The following is a 20,067-nucleotide window of genomic DNA, read 5'->3' as shown; positions in this document are numbered from 1 at the left end:
TCACGTAGAGGTATAACAGCTAAGTAATGATTAAATATCGTGCACTTATGAAACGCCAGAAGAGAATTCCATGCTTTTTCGGCGTAGAAGTGAGCGTAGCATGCGGTGCAATATCTCTGCACAGTCCTTTCTACAGCTTATAAAAAGAAATGAAAAGAAATCTGGTTGATGGTCTTCACAGCGCGTCCATTCACGGATGTTATGACGAAATTATTAAGAATGGGAAATTATTTTGCAATCAACTGTAGTTTTAAATGAGCACGAGAATATTAGTTAAAATCCAGAAACATACATGTTATAACAAGAGTGCAAAGTCATCGAATATTACGATCTATTATTTCCGTGACGCCATGCGTATTCTCCTCATGGGAAACTGAAAGAAATTAAGCCAAAGAAAGATACCATTTCCCAAAGATCCAGGCATGAGCTGAAATAAATTCATGCCATGCGAGGAAGAATGTGAATTCATTATGCGATGTTACGCAGAGGTTTCATAGCGATCACTCTCGCTGGTGGCCTAAAATAATAAGTGGAGGCAGTTGGCGTAACCATGTGTCACGGTGGGTGCCTTAGAAAGTGCGATGCTATAGAGTTATGCCATGCAAGCTGTTTCCTGTCACGCTCCTTCACAAAGGGTAAAATTCGCCTCATTTTAGCGGGAAACTTGACAGCTGTAGCATGTCTCCCCTCCGAGTCCCATATTGTGGTACCGAATGTATTCAGAGAAATAAATTCCAGGAGTTTCATTATAAATATATGGGAGTTGTATAGTTGTATTTCAAGTGTTGTTTTTCTGCTCTTTTCTATAGGAATGAGGTTTATTATGAATTTTTTCAGTCTGAGTGTCATCAATATAAGTTTTTGATTTAAAATATATTACACTAAGTTTTCGTCAACAAATATTTAATTAGGAGAAGTGTTTCGTGGCTCTCATATGGAACAATATTCTGGGTGCTTGAGTCCTGACTAACGGCATTTGCCTCCCCCATTGAAGTGTATTTCAACGGAATATTATCATTCGTGTGAGAGATAAACCAACTATAAGATGGGTAATGAAGATTGGCGGCATTATTTTTGCTCTTCATTTGTTATGTTCCGTGAGAGTGAGATGATAACAAATATTGACTTGATACAAGAGAAGGTGAACCGTCATGTCGGAGATTAAAATTAACTGTAGTACAATTAATGCGTGAGAGAATGAATAATATTTCTTTAAAGTCAATAAACTTGTACTTTAAATTGTTTTAAATCTTCATTTATACCAAATTCACTTGAACATAGGTCCTAAAAAATATACACAACGCATTCAACAAAAACACGTTCAATTGAATATTTTAATTATATGATGAACAATCTTGCATGAATAATGCTTTTCATCTCAATTTACTCATAATTAAGTTGACCTTCCGTTATAGACAATATCCGATCCAGCAAGCCATAAAAGCATTTGCACTGAGCATTGAGACATTTTGTGCTTACGAAATATAATAAATAATAAAACATAATACATAAAACTATCTTGCCTACGCATCAGGCCGACTTGAAATCATGAAGCTGGTGAGTGATTTAAGTGCCTGAAATATATTGCAGCGCATGTAATACATTCGTTTAACCGGAAAAATGCCGGAATAACCTCGTGATGTTGATCATAAATGCGATGGCTAAGCATTAATTATTTATTAGCATATGCAATATTGCTAAACTCTAATTGTCAGCCTGTTGGTTTAGTCTGTTTAATTTATTCAGTCAAACATTTTAAGTTGAAGAAAAGAAAATGGCTCAAGCGATTTTTCTTTCAACGGTTTAGCAAAAAGGAATACAGATTATATTAAAATATGAGTATTTTACTGAGCAAATGTTTTGCATTAATCTCAACGTAGAACTAACTGAGGCCTTTTTTTTAATTTGATCCTAACTCTCATCTAAAACCCAAAATATGTTGACATACTCGTAATACGGCCGCGTTTCTTCACGCAGCTGAGATATTCTTATCAATATTCTTATGGCCTGTGACATAACTGGCATGTTTATCCACGTAGCATATCTCCTCTCGCCAGCAAGTTTTTATCCTGAAGTATAACTTAAACGTCTATCCTATCAGCGCAACTCCCCAAGCCACCAATCCTTTACTCTGAAATATTTCTGTTGCATTTATCCTCGCAGCACAACTCCCCAAGCCACCAATCCTTTACTCTGAAATATTTCTGTCGCATTTATCCTCGCAGCACAACTCCCCAACTTCCAAGCTACCAATCCTTCACTCTGAAATATTTCTGTCGCATTTGTCCTCGCAGCACAACTCCCCAAGCTACCAATCCTTTGCTCTGAAATATTTCTGTCGCATTTGTCCTCGCAGCACAACTCTCCTCGTCATCAATCAGTGTTGTTGCTGCTGCTGTTGGGCGCGTTCGTTCATCTCTCATTCGAAGTGCAGCAATCGCAGCTCGTGTCCCAGCCTGTATTCCGGTAAGATTCCAGTATTCTCATGCCGCAGTATTGAGTAGGCACTTAATTATGATGAATAGAAGATTTAGACTACTCGTTCTGAAATCGACGATTCGAGGGGAAATTAGGAATAAATGAATACCTACTGAAATATTCGATACTTCAATGTCCTGAACTCGACTTTAATTCAATTGTCATGGCTGCACTTTGTCAAGTCAGTGAGCGACGGCTGCTCTATCCTATGATCCTGTTCATTACTTGGACTTTATTGGTCGTCTCCAATAGTGGTTCTTATTTTCCATCTTTGTTATATTATTTAACACGCCTCAACAAGCATCAAGCATGTTGCCCTTCCCAGAAAATGTTAACGATTGACCCATAAGGCTACATTAAAACTGTCACCCCATCCTTTACCCCTGAAAAGTTTCATATGGCTCCAAGGAAAAGTAACCCTTATAGTTTCGAAAGCACTAATCGCCCGTGAACGAACGTGGCGTGAAACTGACCATGAGGACGTGCGTGTTGCAGGGGCAGCAGAAGCAGACCAGCGGACCAGACCAGGCAGCAGACCACCGCTGAACGCGAGACCGAGCCCCTCAACCAGCAAACTAAAGTTTGTACATGAAAACAATGTGAGAAATGTCTTTTGTGAGAACTAGTTCCTTGAAGGTTCACATGACGTATTCATTATTTACATACTTATAAACGTAATAATCTATTGAAAACTTCGCAATTACTCCTTCTCATCTTTTTGAATAATAATAAATGACATACTTGACCTTAACAAAAACAGTCGTTTGATTGTGCTTCCTGTAGCATTGAACAGGCCTTAACTTGTATTTGTATTTGGGCAGACTTGTATTTGTAGTATTTTAAATGTTTAGTATACGAAATAATGTATTTTTAAACATTGTATTTTTCCTTCACACACAAAGACTGCTAGCCGAAAGTTGTGCTGTAATTCCTCGTATAGACTATTTCAGACCGAGACCACCGACTGTTTACATCTTGCACGTGTGACCTATGTTTTGGAGCTAGAGCCTGACTGAAGTGACCAAACCGGCCCGGATGGACAGACCAGAGAGACCGCTCACGAGGACGTCGAAGCGGAGACTTAAATGAAGACTCTACCGCCATGCGTCGAGGCGATTTATAATTAATAGACTTCGTTGTTTTTGTAATAGACAAATTTTTCTTGGACAGACAGAAGACAGTCTGGCAGTCTAAGGATTGATTTTGGCGATATACAAACTATCTGTCATGACACATGGGTGAAGGCATACTCCATGTGTCATGGCACAAGGGTCACAGTACACGCCAAGTGTCATGGCACATGGGTCACAGTATAAACACGTCATGTGTCAAGCCACATGGGTCACATGCAGTACAAAGCATGTGTCAAGGCACATGGATCGCAGTACACGCCATGCGACATGACACACGTGATTATGACACCCACAGCGACAGTTAGGTCCATGTTATCTACAATTAAGTACTAATTTAGATGTTCTCATAATGACTATCGTAACTGACTACTAGGCGAGTAAAATACAGCTTCAATGAAGACGAATCAGTCTTTTTGCTCACACAATCGTGTGTTAACTCATTGTCTTCGTTAAAGCGAATAATTAGCAAATTGAGAGTAACTGAATAAGTATTAACAAGGACTTTGTGACGCTTGGATACGAATGAACTTACAATGTATTGCTGTTGCTCGTATTAAAATGCCTGTACATTTTGTTCCGTTGCATTAACATCTTTCATTAAACATTGAACATCAGCCAGCGAAGGGACGGTCGACGTCTCAAGATACCTTTAGCCCCATGTCTCCTTCCCCCGCTCTGGGTCCCATCCAGGATTCAAGGCAGACGCACTCAATTCCTCAAGGTGTGAATGGTGAAAATATTGAAAACCGTTTATTTATTTATACATAATAATACCACTACCTCGATCTGATTCCAAATATTGTTCGGTGGCCGTGAGATCGATGACCGTTTTCTCGTCATTTTTTTGCTGAATTTTTTTTTCACGCTGTGTAAATGAAGAGCTGTTGAGCGTAATGTTTTTTTTCGGACAGTCTTTGCAGTAAAATTTTCCAAGTTGCATATTTAGCAAAGGGTTATCTCCGTAAATAATATGATTCATAATATAACAATAATATTGTAAATAATACCAGACCAAATAAATGCACAGTTAGAGTCTGGAAAGGTCTGGAAAGGTAGTTGAAAGGCATGCACCGTAACCTACCCTTACATTTCGGTACCGTAACCTACCGTACCAAAATTTCAAATAATATGTTAATTTACTTAGAGTTTACTTTGGGTGATTTCTCAAGATCGACGCACCAGCGCCACGGCTCGCACCATCAAACTGGACGGAGGCTTGTCGGCCAACGACTTCCGCTTCCCCTCAGCTGAGGAAGATAAGCAGGACCGCACAAGGGACCACAAGCAAGACCACAAAGATGACTACACCCCAGCCCGCGCCAAGTCTTATCAGCTGCCAGTGCCCAACGAGAGAAACGCCACCAGCAGGTTCTTCTCATTCAACACCAACACCCAGGCGCTGGATGTGAGTGAAGTAATAGGGCGCTGGAAGTGAGTGAAGTAATAGGGCGCTGGATGTGAGTGAAGTAATAGGGCGCTGCGATGTGAGTGAAGTAATAGGGCGCTGGATGTGAGTGAAGTAATAGGGCGCTGGATGTGAGTAATTGGGGGGCGCTCGATGTGCACGCACCCTAATTCCAATTTCTACTGCATTATTCATACCAGAATTCTAGTCTCTCTCACTTTCACTGATTGTCGAAACAATAAATTGGGTGCAGCTCACTGTCTGAGTACTTTTCTCTTTGCATGCCTTGAAGCATGACAGTGATATTGTCACGTTCGTATATCAATTCATATTAATTCGACATCTTTATATAATTTTCCCGATAGATTAATCATATGTAAATTCTTATTAATTCTACATCTTTGTATAATTTTTCCCATTGATTAAAATTTATGTTTTTTTAAATCACGAGACTCACACCCAGTCTTCATTCATTCATTGAATCCTAGTGAGTTTTTTAAAGTAATTCTCTGCGACCTCGTGCCCACACTCTCATGGGCAGCTTGGGTTGAGCTTCACGGTGCCGTTCCTCTCCATCCCAATGTCCTCGCTGCTGAACATCGGGGATAGCACGACGGCGGCGCTGACGTCGCTCTTCTCCTTCAACTGGTCTGCCATCGCAGTGGTGGGCCTCCTTCTGGCCGCTGCCACTCTACTTCTACCCACCATCGTAGAGTGGGTTAGTGGTGTGCTGCTCGTCAAGAACACAATCGCCACACAGTATGGAGGACGAACTCCCGACCATCAGATGTACGGAGGAGTCCCTGAACCGCTTGGAGGATTCCTGGGTGACTCAGCTGACTATTTCTCCAGGAGCATTAAAGGTGAGCATGGTTCTTTATTGCCATTGCATAATGATAGCTGATACGCATGGTGAGTATCGAGGTAACTTTCATACTGGAGCGCTTATTGATTTTTGGTTTACAAGAAGAGTGCCAGAACAGCAAATATTATTCATAATTTAAATAATTTAAAGTGGAGCAAAGACAATATATTAATGTTATTTCCAATGCTCAAATCATTATTAGCATTAGTTTAGTCACTACGACTGGCGGGGAAAGTATATTCGCTTTGCGCGCCTTCATGTGGCTCTTATTCATATTCGTTATTCCCACAAGCCCAAAGTATTGCAAAACGAATAACGTAATAAGATATTACATGTACCTAATAAAACTCATTCGTGTCATCCATTTCCTATCTCATCGATCTCTATGATATTTAAGGCGATCAGCTATCATTCCCGAAATTATATAAAAAGTCTCTCTTGGATCTCTATGTTCTCAAAGAGTTCAACTTGACCAATTTCGCGTCTTTTCTGGATCTCTTAGTTCTCTAAAATTTTAATTCGTAATCATCATTTTCCAACTTGTAATAAGTCTTTATGGATCTCTCAATATTATTAGGTTTGACTCGACCAATCTCAATTCTCCCACTCATTACGTCTTCTTAGATAACTTATTTCTACCAAGATTTAGACTAGAACTTCAGTATTAGTCTGCTTAACTAAGCTATAGTCTCGTTTATATAGTCTCGCCGCTAGCGTCACTGCTGGAGCAGCTGGATGACGCCTTCGCCCAGTACGATCTGGACGCAACGTCGTGCATGCAGCGCGTCGTCTGCACCTACGTCGCTGACGCCGAAGATAGCGTGGCAAGGGGCAGTGCCGACCCCACACAGCTCATCGTCAACGGCGTAGCCAAGTACGATGCGTATTGTCTCATTGTAGCGCACTTATATCAGGTAAATTAACAGAAACATGAATGCATGCGATCCTAAAGTTCGTGAAGAGAATGGAGTCTTGTGAGAAGGTTGGAATGGTCTTGGGACTATTTGCCTAGTAGTGTTTTTTTCCTGGCTAATGAGTACCGATTCATGTGAAAAATTAATTCAGATTATGAATCTATAGTGGCAAAACATTCATACATAAACATGAAAGAAAAATTTGTATTACAAATAGAAAAGAAACACTGGAGTCACACAATGCAGGACGAATAATGATAGAGAATAAAAAGATCAGGGAAGACAATATGTCTCGAAGCTTATATATATAGTTCCGGAGGAGCACCTACATAGCAGTAGGTGCCTCTCCTACTAGCTTGCAGGTGCCCTCTCATTGAAGGCACCTATACTATCAATTTTTATGATAATACACCAACAGGACGGAACATGCCTCATTCAAGTCTTCGTAATGCGTCATCTCTTCATGAATGTTATGATTCGAATCGCAATGGATTGTAAGAGCTGCAAGTCACTAATGCAACAGTAGAAGTGGGCGGGTCTTTCACAATAATTGGAGAATGAGCCATCACAGGCAAATTAGTTTGTGTGTAAACAGCAGCAAGTCTGTTATCTGGGGCACAATCGGCGTACGACAAGTGAATAATATACATGTAACACATTAGAGTCAATGCGAGAAAATATTTAAAATTTGAGCGTATACATTCCTTATTTTCAAGCAGAAAACATTGTCCCGCAAAATAACAGCAAAAATCGATCTGTGATTGTTCGATTGTGCAAGTAAAACCATAGACATTAGTATGAAAAACATATACTAAATTAAAGCCTGAAAACGATGGCCTAAAAACGACGGTGGCCTAATATAACTCATAAAAATTCAAACATTATATACGAGAGTCTATTTTTGCCTCAGTGATTTGTCATAGAATGGCATGAACACCTACAATTGGGACTGAAATTTGTGCTCGATTCGTGAAGCGTTTGTCATGCGCATTGTGTCGGGATTAACATCTTAACTCATGGCATGTATATTTTTCACTCTTTTCAGTATAAATAATAGCAGTGAATAATATTTCTGCCCGTGTAACATAACCAGTGGCTCAACATAATGCTCCCGAAAGTACGTGAGTGTCGTCACGATCACGTTGATATGAGGGAGGCGAGCGCACATCAGAGTCGAGTATATGGGCCTGTGGAGAGAATGAGTGAAAGTGAGATAATATTCAGAGCGTTCTTTACATACATTAGTTGAGCCATGACTGATGTGACCATGAAGCGCAACGCCGTGACGCAAGCATGCAACGACTGCGTCAATACAACGCATCTATTGTTGCTGCTTGCCAAATGCAATAGCCGTAAATAAAGGTGGAAGCGGTGAGCAGTTATCACCGCGCTGCGTTCATCAAAAGATGCGCCTGAGTGAGGCAATTGCTGCTCCCTGACGATCCTGAAATTCGTGTTGCTGACGTTTGCTGCACCCGAGTAAAAGTTAATGCAATATATGGGATTAAGTAGAATAGATTGTGAGGTAACACATATTACACAAAAACCTGCTGATTTAATGAGAATGCGAAAAAAAACTTCGTTTACTTCTATGAGGATGCAAAAAAACTTCGTTTACTTTATTTTCATGCCTTCCATTCATTTCATGTTGGATGATCGTGCACAAATGGATTAAGGAGCTGGTGCCTAGAAATTAAAATTTTGCCATTAATTCCCCTTTATTGGTATTCCGTAATATACCTGCATATGCGAAATGAAGATAGAGCTCGTCGTCATGGTATTCAAAATACAACACAATTGAGTGATGCGGAACATTGGGTAAATCCAACGTCCGTAAATTCAACGCAAGGACTGAGCCATGAAGCGATGTTTATTTGATGTCATGATCGGTATGATATGATATCATTTTCATTTTTATGCAACGTCCAACAACTTACTGAAAGGGTTTTTATTAGCTAGCTACTTAAATAAAAACTTCATATACATGATTTATTGCTGCTGATCCCATTAAATCACGAAGGGTCTATTAATGAGAAGATTACTTACATTTCCATCTACAGCGACGAAACACGATTGAAACGAAACATAAATACTTGCAAGAGCTCTAGTCGGAGTTATGACTACAGTTAATACGAGAACTATATTAAGAAAATAAAATTTACAGCAGTTACTCGCTGCGTTTACAAATGTTCTAATCACGTGCTGCCTCATTCTCACGAACGATTTGTCTTCTGAATTCTGAAGGTAACTGTCCTTACCAGACCGTTCGATGAGAAGAGCACTGACGGTGGTTAAGATTAATGTTTATTTTTGAATTTCATTACCAACGCAACTTCTTTCTTGAAAATTGTGCGTTACATTGTCCATACGCTTGCATTCCTTCATTAAAATTAATCGGTTTTCACTTTGGTAGTTTCTTCCACAGTCACAGATGGTCAGAGCATATGCTCTATAAAATCTAGTCACATGGAACCTTTTATTCAAAGGTTACTATCACAGCGTTTATTGTTGTGCAGGAGTTCATGGGCCCAGATGCTGATGGGACAAACACCGATGTCGAAGGCCATCGAGGTGGGCAGACGCGGCTCGTCCTGCCAGCAGCAGTACTCCAAGTGCCCCTTCTCACTCACGTCCGTCCTCAAGTTCCTCGCCAACTACGCGAATTTCTCAAAATAAAATACGATCATTCACCAATGCGGTCGAGAGAGAAAAAATATGATTGTTTTTCGAACTGAATTCCAAGTTGTACGTTGATACGGGCCTTAGCTTTGAAATTGTGATTTGCATTGGGTGCGCTACGCACGCACTTTTAAAATTAAACTTTCCATTTTCCATTTGGCGAACGTATTGATACATGCTGAAAATGCAATGCCTAAAGTAAATTGCAAATTAATGTCAGTTATTGCAGTGGGAACCAAACTGAAGAATTTCTACGTGATCGTGGATGCAAGAAAACTGAACTGATGGACCACGAATTAAAAACAAGAAAATCGTCAAGTAAATTCCTCACACACTGAAAACGTTTTCAATAATAATATAATGAATTTAATTGGAGTGGTCGTTGTTCTCAAATTTTAGATCCATTTGTGGTTTCCGTAATCTAATTATATAAATACTCGAAATGATAAAGCTGTATTGAATGTGAACATAGTTAGTTCGTATTCAATTGATTGTGAGTTTAATCAGTTAGAGTCGAGCAGAATCGAGCGGGAAATCTTGATACAGAAATATTCATCTTTCTGTCGAGAACACGGTCTAGTCGTTTAAACGCGAATTTGCGTAGCAAACGATTAAAGTTGAATCAATTAACATCTACTTGGAAGATAATGTTTTACCATTAATCGATGTATCTTCGTAGATAAATCCCACACAACCCCAGCTTATGCAAGTCGTTTTTCAGTGTGTGCATGTGCAATGTATTAGATGGGCTGGATTAGCATGGAACCCTATTTCATTAGCTTCAGTTCAAATTTTTATGTATAATAATTTTTGTTTATTAAAATTGAGAGCTTAATACATAAGTCCAGTTATTTTCCTTGGCATACTTCGTATAATGTATCGCTGTAACTGCTTGATTAGCAATGAGATATCCTCACAGGTAGCCAAGAATCGGGAAATTGTCTACCGCTGTCGCCGCTCGACTAACCCAGACTTTCACAATTATGTATAAAAGAACAGCTGAGAGAACATTATCTCATTTATTGTCATCGATTTAATGCATCCCTTAGTATATGGTGAAACGCACTAAAAATATATATTATGGTGAAAAAAATATAATATAAATGGCAAATTCTGCAGAGTTTTCATGACAATAGACAAAATAAATGACTTTGTAGTGAATTTAGTAAACGTATGTGTATGGGTTGAGAAAAATCTCATACACATGCTTATGTTTCTCAGACTTGGCCGTAACCCTTATTCAATCAGCTGATTGACCAATACTGTTTTCGACATCAGCGTGCTGTCGCTATTGACTCTAACTATGATTTCTAGAGCAAATGATTTCATGCGAATGATGCGATTGTTTGATGCTTCATGGAAATGTGGTTTGAATAAATCATATGTGACGGAACTGCAACTATCACTATGGCCTTGAGCTTCTCGCTAGCAACTTCATCTGACGTGACCTTGAAACATTGTTGTTGCCCGAGCCGCGTGGTTGGAGAATATATCTCCATTGTCGGCAAACTGTAGCTGCAGCCGTGAGCAGCTAGCCAGTTGGTGGCCGTAGGTTCTAAAGTGAGTGTCAAGTTGCCAGAGTTCACATTATCACAATTTGCATCTTCGGCGTTGGCGAAGAAAGGTGAAAAAACTATGAAAACGTTCTATTCATTTGAAATGCTGTTGCCCTATTAAGTCGTTCATGAGTCGGGTACTCGAATAGAAGTATTAAGTTTTAATGTAAGAAGCCGGCGGTAGACTTGTCCTGCAGCTGCACCTGCAAGTTACTGCTGAAGCTTGTCAAACTTAACCTAATCATATCTTTCGAACATTGTATCCTACCATCAATGCCGATAACGTCGTCACAACACCGACTATTAATAGAAACGATTTATTTTATACACAAAACTAAACCACATCTTTCCAGGGCGATCAAAAATGCTCTGCAGCCATCAAGTGGTTATGGAGCCCCACAAATCGTAGTTCTAACTAGTATTGTACGATTTTTAGAAATACGTGGCGAGATATCTAAAGTTTGCTGAGTGGCGACGGGCGACATGTGCGTCATTGAAGGTAGTTTGAGCGCTTGAAATTTTACATTTACTCTGGATACTGTAGTCAGTGTAGTGCATTCGGGAAGGCTTTGCAGAGCATGATTTTTAGTAGCAGCAATCGGGTTTTTACTGTGGATCCAATATTTCGGCGGGTTCGGCCAACATGTACTTAGAACTTAGGAGCATACCCGTTGTTTGAAGAGTAATGATTGCTTTAGACCTGACTTATTGAAACGTTATGACTTTATTTAGCTGATAGGTATCCATTACCAAATTATTACGTACCGGTACCTCCAATGTTGAATAAAGTAACAATAACGGAAACCCATCTTACAGTACTTATGTTGACGAAATTTTCTGTTATTTCGCGCTGAATTGACTTTATTAAATATATCGCTGCCCACTGGTGAAACGCTTATTGTTAGTACATATAATTCTTTTGCTATGTATTAAGCGCGTAATTACGCAAGATAAAACCGCAGAGAAGAAGGCTTTGGATGGATTTCATTTACTTTTATACCATATTTTCATGTCTTCTGTTTTGGTCCAGCTAGTCTCAATTGAACATGCATCTCAGTTCTCATCATTCATTCATTGAATGACTTCACTCGACGGCTAAATTGCATTCCCTCGTTTGATTGCATCCTACGATAGTATTAAAGGAACGTCTCTAGTTTTTATTGCAAACCGGCACATGACGAGTGAATGAATGATTATTGAACAGTAGGAAAGGCGCCACAAATCATTGGCTTTAAAGATCGACTGAATATAAATTTGTGAGCAGAACGTCGGCCGCCATATTTTCCAGCGACATCTTCTTTAAGGAAGGCGTAAATAGCTCGGTATTCCGAAACAATAAATAAATAAATAATGCCAATCCTTTTCGCACAAATAAAAATTTATGCCGAGTTGAAGAGTTTGCCTAACTTGCTAGGTTTAGGTTATTGAGATAATGAAAAGACGTATGCATGCTCTTCATTCAGCCTTTAATCCATGGTCAGGGTGGCCCAGTGGTTACAGTAATCCTAGTACCAAGCAAGATAGGAGCAGAGAGGTGCGGGTTCGATCTCTGCATTGAACGCCAGTTTTTGGTCAGATTCGGCGAAAAGGCAAGACGGTTGAGCAAAGAAAAATTGTAACCGTGAGTTGCGTGTTCCAGACCGCTACATGCCGTGAATGTTTGCGATGTTAAGAATCCGCGACAGGCCTACGGCCTAATAAACGCTGAAACCGCTAGATTGTTATTATTATATTAAATCCATAATAGACGAGTATTCATTGTTAAAAGTTTAAATGTAATTACACAATAATAAACATACTAGTCTAATTCATTTTGGTCGTGAAAATAATACGGTTATTCCTACGCTTCTTATTCCTACGCTCCTACTACGGAATACTTTGAAGTTGGTGTTCACCTTTGAACATGAATTTCATTTACCGTTACTTTCTAATCACTAAGAATGTACTTCAATACTAATACACTAAACCTAGACGCACCCGAGTCATTTGCATGTGAGAATCAAACCTGTGTAGAGATCTTCCTATGAACGTTTGTTGTGACCAATATTGACCTACCGTTAATAATGGGTTGGGTGACCACACTAACTTACACTCTTCATTGTTTTCAGCGATTATTACCTAACCTAGTCCAAGTTATTTATTTTACTATCCTTTTCTTGCGGACAAACCTCTCATATTTGATAGTCGGACTACGTTTCACAGCAAGCGGCCTGTTTCGTTCTTCAGATGGCTTATTTACCACGAGATGGCGGTGGCTGCTGGGCAGAAGAGGACGACACTTTCTCGATATTTGAATCCGTCACCAATTTCCTGCTCCGGAACAAAGTTTACGTTGCGGCTGCCGTGGGCGTCGTGGGGGCGGTGAAAATCTACAGGGTCGTCAGAAAGCGGAGACTGAGGTGAGGGGGGGGGCAGGGTTCGATAGAAGAGCAAATTATCCCGAATTTTTTATCCTTATCATTGTTGATTAAATTATACGACTAGAAGCTAAGTTTAAATCGCAGCTGAATACGGCGACCCTGAGAAATTCATAAAAATTTCGTCTTTTTATGGCGAGTATAGATGAACACTTCAGATGTATTATCGTTTAATACGCCCGATTAACATGTTTGTTATTTACAAAAATAATTAAATTTGTTGAATATCGCCGCCTCTCTTATAAGAGTTTCCACAATCAACACAAATTCGACAATATATTGTAGACTATAGTCGTTTCTTTTCTTGAAATTGGATTGATACTAGTTTGATAATTTAAATTTGTGTATTGATAGAAGTTCTTTACCTGTACTGTTTTTGATAATTAAAGTTTGAAGGAAGCTTGGAAGGAATGCAAATAAGAGTACGACAGCTAGCCTACTAACAACGCAAATAGGTACCGCGGAGCTCTGGGAGTGCGGGTTCCACAGAGCGGTGAGAAAGTTTCCCTACAGAGCGATGAGAAAGTGTCCCTACAGAGCGGTGAAAAAGTGTCCCACAGAGCGGTGACAAAGTGTCCCTACAGGCTACAGAGCGGTGACAAAGTGTCCCTACAGAGCGGTGAGAAAGTGTCCCTACAGAGCGGTGAGAAGGTTTCCCTGCAGAGCGGTGAGAAAGTGTCCCTACAGAGCGGTGAGAAAGTGTCCCTACAGAGCGGTGAGAAAGTGTCCCTACAGAGCGGTGAGAAAGTTTCCCTACAGAGCGGTGAGAAAGTGTCCCTACAGAGCGGTGAGAAAATGTTTCACAGGATGCGAGAAAGTTTTCCACACGTTGTGAGAAAGTCTTCCACTGAATGTGAAAAAGTGTTCCGCAGAATGTGAGAAAGTGTCCCACACAATGAGAGAAAATGTTCCACAGAATGTGCGAAAATGTTCCACAGAAAGTGAGAAAGTGTTCCACAGAACGTGAGAAAGTGTTCCACAGAACGTGAGAAAGTGTCCCAACAGGGCGGTCTGGGAGTCGCTGGGTCCCAATGTTGTAGTTCACCACACGATCCTGCCTGGCGAGGTGTGCCCCAGCATCACGCCGTTCGCTGTAAAGCTCGAGTCTTTCTTCAGACTCGCCAAAATTGACTACAAGGTTAGCAACAATTCATGTATTGTACTACTTTTAAATACCTAGTTATATTTATTGTTTGCTGATGAGGTTTTTCCGACACCTTTTTTAATGTACTCGATTACATATGAATTGGTGGTAAATTTACTCGAACTATTAAGGCCGAAAATTAGGCCTGACGTTTGTCCCCAGGGTTATTTAGCATTTAAGAAAATTTCTGGCGTTGATTTAACATTGAAAAATTAGATCATAAAACTTCAATATGCCAAGTGTGCTTCTGGTATCTTCGGTTCACCGGGAGCTGTAATTTCATGAAATTGTTTGATGTTATTTCAAGTCCCCAGAGGCAGACAACCCATCTAAAATCAAAATTATAAAAACATTTCCCCCTTCTTAATTTTGTTCAGAATGACTATGAGGAGCCCATGGGCCCCAAGAACAAAGTTCCGTGGATCACCATCAACGGGGAAGATATTTCGGACTCTGAGATCATTATTGACAGGTTGCAACAAATGTTCAACATACATCCGGACGCCAACGTGCCGCCTAAAGATAACGCCGTTGCGACTGCCATGAGGATCATGTTGGAGGAGCACTTTTACTGGTCAGAAATTCTTTGTAGACGTGTTCTGTTGCCTACATATTTGTAAGTTGTAGTTGAACTAATTCAAGTTAATTAGTGTTTACATATATATAGGCCCAGTGGTTGCAGTTCACAGAGTACCAAGATTGGCGCAGAGAGGTGCGGGTTCGATCCCAGCTCTGTGCGCCAGTTTCTGGTCAGAATCGGCGAGAGGCCGGGCGCCAGCAGAATTTGGAGCAGTGAGTTGTGAGTTTGAGACCGCAACAAGCTGTGAATGTTCTGCGATTTTAAGAAACGGCGACAGGCCTACGGCCTAATAAACGCTGAAACCGCTATGCTATGAAAACAATTCAAATCTTGATAACATTATTGAACTCAATATATAGATGAAGATCTTGGCTGTGAATATGTCATGGTCGTTAAAACACTTAAAAGTATGCTTCTGTACAGGGGTCTGATATCATGGCGATACGATGAAGATGCAATGAACGGTCTGTTCCAAGTATTCAAACTGCCGCTACTGTACCGACTTCTCTTCAAGTCATGCCGAGGTAAAATGCAACGAATGCTCTACGATCAAGGCACTGGACGGCACTCGTTTGAAGAGGTGCACTCGTTCATGAAGAAAGATCTGGAGGCGCTATCTGTATACATCGGTAAGCCACTTCTTGATATGCGCCCATATTACAGATACTAATTCTTAACTCTGATCAATTAATTGGGCAGCTACTCGCTCGAGTTTTTTTTCATAATTGGAGTTAATGGTAATTGTTGTTATGCCATGCCGTCAGCTAAAGTTTTTCCTGCACCTGCAGGAGATAAAAAGTTCTTCCATGGCGATAACATCCACGTGGTGGACTGCGCCATCTTCGGAGCTCTCACTCAGATCGTCTACAACAGTCCCGGCAGTCCCTACACAAGATTACTCAAAGGTAACTCTTCTATTTATTATTATAGAAATGAACATTGAAAACAAAATGCTCATTGTTTTTAAAGACCATTTGAGTTGTCATTGAAGTTCATTCTTGGATCACATTTCTTACTTACAATTCCTCGATTATTGAGCTCCTGAATCTTTGACTTCCGTTCAGACTTTGACTCGTGTCTCTGAAGTGTTCTACCAGACAAACCTTGACTGGAACCACATATTGTTAGACTATTCCTGGTCCGTGGAGTGTATACTTGAGTTATTATTACAACACTTCTCTTTAGCTTCACTTCTTGTTTGTCTGTCTGTCTGCTACAAATCTCATAATCGGTATTTAACACACTTCTACCTGTCCAATCGATTTGAAATTTGGCACATTTGCGTAAAGTTGGAGACAATGCATGAATCAGTTGACAGAATAAATAATTTTATAAATTAAAAAAAAATTTTTTTCAATATAAAAAAAAATTTAAAAAATAATTTCGTCTCCTACAAATCTTATAATCCATATATGACACAATTTGATAAAGGTAACTCTTCTATTTATTATTATAGAAATGAACATTGAAAACAAAATGCTCAATGTTTTTAAAGACCATTTGAGTTGTCATTGAAGTTCATTCTTGGATCACATTTCTTACTTACAATTCCTCGATTATTGAGCTCCTGAATCTTTGACTTCCGTTCAGACTTTGACTCGTGTCTCTGAAGTGTTCTACCAGACAAACCTTGACTGGAACCACATATTGTTAGACTATTCCTGGTCCGTGGAGTGTATACTTGAGTTATTTTTGGTATGTAATTAATAATGTTTTACATTGGTACTAGTTCCCATCGCCCTTCCCAAGTTCATGCGATTTCAAGTTTTCTCAGTTATTCCTCACAGAGCATGAATTTATTATCACGGTTTACCTTTTTATAGCCAAGCTCTATATGTTGTCGAGAAGAAATACAATTAACATTAAAGCTTTGAAAACGATCTTCTGAAAGCAGAAAATGTAATTGCGGAATAATTAGGCTGGTTTTGGGAGAAATTGTCAGCCAATCGTTACAAATGTAAACAATATATGGTTAAAATTGTTACGTTCTCTGCTGCATCGGATTCGTACATTCTGATTCTACACTGCACATGAGTGTTGGCGTAAGTTCCTGGAAAGGGTTCTCGGTGAGTTGTCTGCGTCTGAGAACTCGTTGATCTTTTACTAGTAATGTAATGTACTGTTCATGTCGGCCCACAGATAAATACTCCAACCTTCTGGCCTACACGGAGCGCGTCAAGCAGCGTCTTTGGCCGGATTGGGACGAATATCTTGTAAAGAAATGAAGTCTTGTTCATATTTCCAGCGGAATAAGAAGGGTACTCGAGTTAAATATTATGGTTTAAAGTTCATTTACTGAACACATATTAACGAAGGCGAGCTATAAATCCTGATCCTCCGCAATTTTTGCTACAATAATAAGCCTATTTTTAGTTTCTTAAGTAATTTTGATCGAATAATAAATGAAAAGATATAAACGAGCAGTGTATCACTCAAGAGAGCTTTCAGTAAAAGATCAAATTGGTCAACAATTTAGCGCCTGCTTCTCCATGAAGATTTAATTGGCAGTTGCAAGTCAGGCTCTGAACTTCTCACATAATGATGAAATGTAGTTAATTATGGTTAATCACTGGTAATTCGCTCGACTATCGGCGCCGTGGAAATTTGGAGAGGAACTGTGAAAATTAACACGAACAACTTTAATACGTCTCGATTGAACAAAAACAAATTCGAAGCATTCACTGAAATTCTGTGATAACAAAACTATTCTTGAACAGACAACTTGAATAAACGTGCAAGTGGCTAAATTCTTACACACTATTTCAAAAATGACTTGATTAAGCTGCCGTATGAGAGAAGGATGATAAAAGTGAGGAAGGTGAAAAGCAGAGAGGATGATGATACGAGTGAGGTCCTGAGGAGTGGAGGGTCGAGAGAGTTGAGGGTGGGAATGCAAAGGTGTCCGTGCCGAACGTTCTGTTTTTCTTTTAGGATGTTGACACGCACAATGTTTTAGTCTTTTAGGATTGTTGTGCATACTTGTTAATTGAACTTTGTGTTAACTGCCGAGTGCGACATGAATTTTTAATTTTTTGACGCTAGTAACAGAGCGTTTTATGCAGCGTGAATGACCGATTTAAAGGTCTTGACTGGAGGTCAGCACGCACCCAATTCCATGAATTGGCGCGCGCAGTGAGCTGGTAGGCAATTCCGCCCCTTGCTCGGTAGGGGAAAATCGTTCCATCACTTCATGGCACTTACTTCATTTCAAATGACTTCATTTAAGTTTAGACACCTTTTTTTCAACAAGCATCTCCACACAAGCTCCTCAAATTGATAGAATACAGCTATCGGTATGCTCACGAGTTTTAGCAATTGTAATATGATTTCACTAGCTTAACCTTACCTTGATTAGACAAGTCATCGCTTCTTGTAAGAATTGAAGTGCAGCGAATGAAATAAATCTCGACAGCTCATATTAAGAATGGCTAATGTAGATTTTTAACAGCTGGAAAACACATAACTTGAATTTCAGCAAAAAAGTAAAGATTTTATCTGCCGTAATTTCAGACTACTCAAGCTGACTAAATTTCTTAGTTTATATGATTCTACTATACCTTGATTGCAGTTCTCAATAGAATCGTCACAATAATTTTTTCTAATTGATGAACTTTTGGGATTTATTTCCTCCTGCAATCTCTGGATGCATGACAATTGAAAAGACATTGGTAATTAAATTCATTTGTGCATTGATACAAATAAATTCGTTTAATTTATAACGAAAGTAATTTGTTAGCCTGTTAGGATCGCACGGTGATTTTTTTAGTTACGTAAGGTAACTTTGAAAGTCGTTTGCTGAAGCATGCCAATAAATATTAAAGTGAATCTATTTTGAATATTGGAATATTGGTCAGCTTATTGGATTAATAAATGAATAATGTAACAAAAATTAACTGGCGCAAAAGATATATTTTTACTAAATCCTTTAACCATACTTACGTTTTCAATCCGCAAGCAAGTGATCCCGCCTCCGTATCTTCGAGTTGTAAACGTTTATTTTCAGACGTCAACAAACCTCCAGGAAGAAAGCTTGTCATTGTGTTGATCAATGTCCACATGACTGAGTTTAGCGTAATGTTCTGAAGTGAGTAACTTAAATATTAATGGGCCATTACGATTGTGTATTATCAAATATTTACTCGAAATAATCACTGTTACTTTCAAAACTTTGAGACTGGGAAGGAAAAATTTTGACTAGTCTACCTGAATTATTTTACCACAAAATATGACTTTTACTGGTGCTGGTGGGGGTGGCCGGTGCCCGGTGGCTGGTGCCACTTACTGCAACATAAGGTAGAACTTAGACTGGTACGGTGAGGCTGAGCCAGAGCCTCAAAGCAGCGAGTTTTTTAGACTCTTTCTCAAGTTCAGTTTTGAGTCCTATAACTAGTGACCTAGTCTAAACACTCTAAAATAGTTGGGTATGTGAGGTCAGAGGTGACGTATGTCACCGGTCACCCTATACCTATTGGCCTATCCTATCACTATGTACAGTAATGTGCCTGAAAAAAATTTGTTTTTCTCTGATCAGTGATTGCAATGAAAATTATAAATCAGAAAAGAGAAAAAATCTAGAAAGTTACCATTAAAAATGAAAGTGGATTAGGGTAAACGCAGGATATTCCGACACATTAACCACTATGCAGAGGGTGGACCGTGGGTGCAGCGCGCCAATATATGGATTTTTAAGCCCAGCCCAAGCGTCGCCGGCCATTTTAAAGATGCGTGCATCATGCGTCGCCGGGTAATTTTTAATGAAAAGCCATTTACGCTGAGTCATAGTGGCAAACCAGAGCTTATTTAGAATCAGTTTATTATTTCCTCATTTACTCAAGATTTGAACCAATTTCTTAAGTATGATAATGCTGGTATCCAGGATACTTTACTGGTCTACTT

At 39.5% G+C, this 20,067-nt stretch overlaps 2 protein-coding genes across 3 annotated transcripts; both read left to right on the top strand.

Moving 5' to 3' along the window:
* Window positions 1–1,377: 1,377 nt before the first annotated feature.
* Window positions 1,378–10,253, top strand: LOC108673365. The gene is made up of 8 exons (XM_018161180.2): window positions 1,378–1,557; window positions 2,357–2,466; window positions 2,974–3,058; window positions 4,227–4,332; window positions 4,781–5,016; window positions 5,558–5,879; window positions 6,584–6,755; window positions 9,312–10,253. The coding sequence occupies exons 1-8, from the start codon at window positions 1,549–1,551 to the stop codon at window positions 9,469–9,471; spliced, it is 1,200 nt and encodes a 399-aa protein (XP_018016669.2). The 5' UTR covers window positions 1,378–1,548; the 3' UTR covers window positions 9,472–10,253.
* A 708-nt stretch (window positions 10,254–10,961) lies between these two features.
* On the top strand, window positions 10,962–17,635 carry LOC108673366 (failed axon connections homolog). Of its 2 annotated transcripts, none has more exons than XM_018161182.2 (7): window positions 10,962–11,034; window positions 13,257–13,429; window positions 14,453–14,585; window positions 14,969–15,165; window positions 15,595–15,800; window positions 15,960–16,076; window positions 17,311–17,635. In XM_018161182.2, the coding sequence occupies exons 2-7, from the start codon at window positions 13,257–13,259 to the stop codon at window positions 17,394–17,396; spliced, it is 912 nt and encodes a 303-aa protein (XP_018016671.1). In that variant the 5' UTR covers window positions 10,962–11,034; the 3' UTR covers window positions 17,397–17,635. The 2 variants fall into 2 exon arrangements, with proteins under 2 accessions (XP_018016671.1, XP_018016670.1); XM_018161181.2 differs by having other exon boundaries at window positions 10,965–11,098.
* The last annotated feature ends 2,432 nt before the right edge of the window (window positions 17,636–20,067 follow it).

This window comes from Hyalella azteca, unplaced genomic scaffold (assembly GCF_000764305.2).
Source record: "Hyalella azteca isolate HAZT.00-mixed unplaced genomic scaffold, Hazt_2.0.2 contig2299, whole genome shotgun sequence".
NCBI lineage: Eukaryota > Metazoa > Arthropoda > Malacostraca > Amphipoda > Hyalellidae > Hyalella > Hyalella azteca.
The sequence above is the reverse complement of the archived record's forward strand: the minus strand, read 5'-3'. Positions and strand labels throughout refer to the sequence as shown.

Coding starts and splice junctions, on each gene's coding strand:
- LOC108673365 (XM_018161180.2), top strand. Junction 5,017..5,557: donor CCAACACCCAGGCGCTGGAT/GTGAGTGAAGTA, acceptor TCTCATGGGCAG/CTTGGGTTGAGCTTCACGGT. Junction 5,880..6,583: donor TTTCTCCAGGAGCATTAAAG/GTGAGCATGGTT, acceptor TCGTTTATATAG/TCTCGCCGCTAGCGTCACTG.
- LOC108673366 (XM_018161182.2), top strand. CDS start 13,257: ATGGCTTATTTACCACGAGATGGCGGTGGCTGCTGGGCAGAAGAGGAC. Junction 15,801..15,959: donor GGCGCTATCTGTATACATCG/GTAAGCCACTTC, acceptor CTGCACCTGCAG/GAGATAAAAAGTTCTTCCAT. Junction 16,077..17,310: donor CTACACAAGATTACTCAAAG/GTAACTCTTCTA, acceptor GTCGGCCCACAG/ATAAATACTCCAACCTTCTG.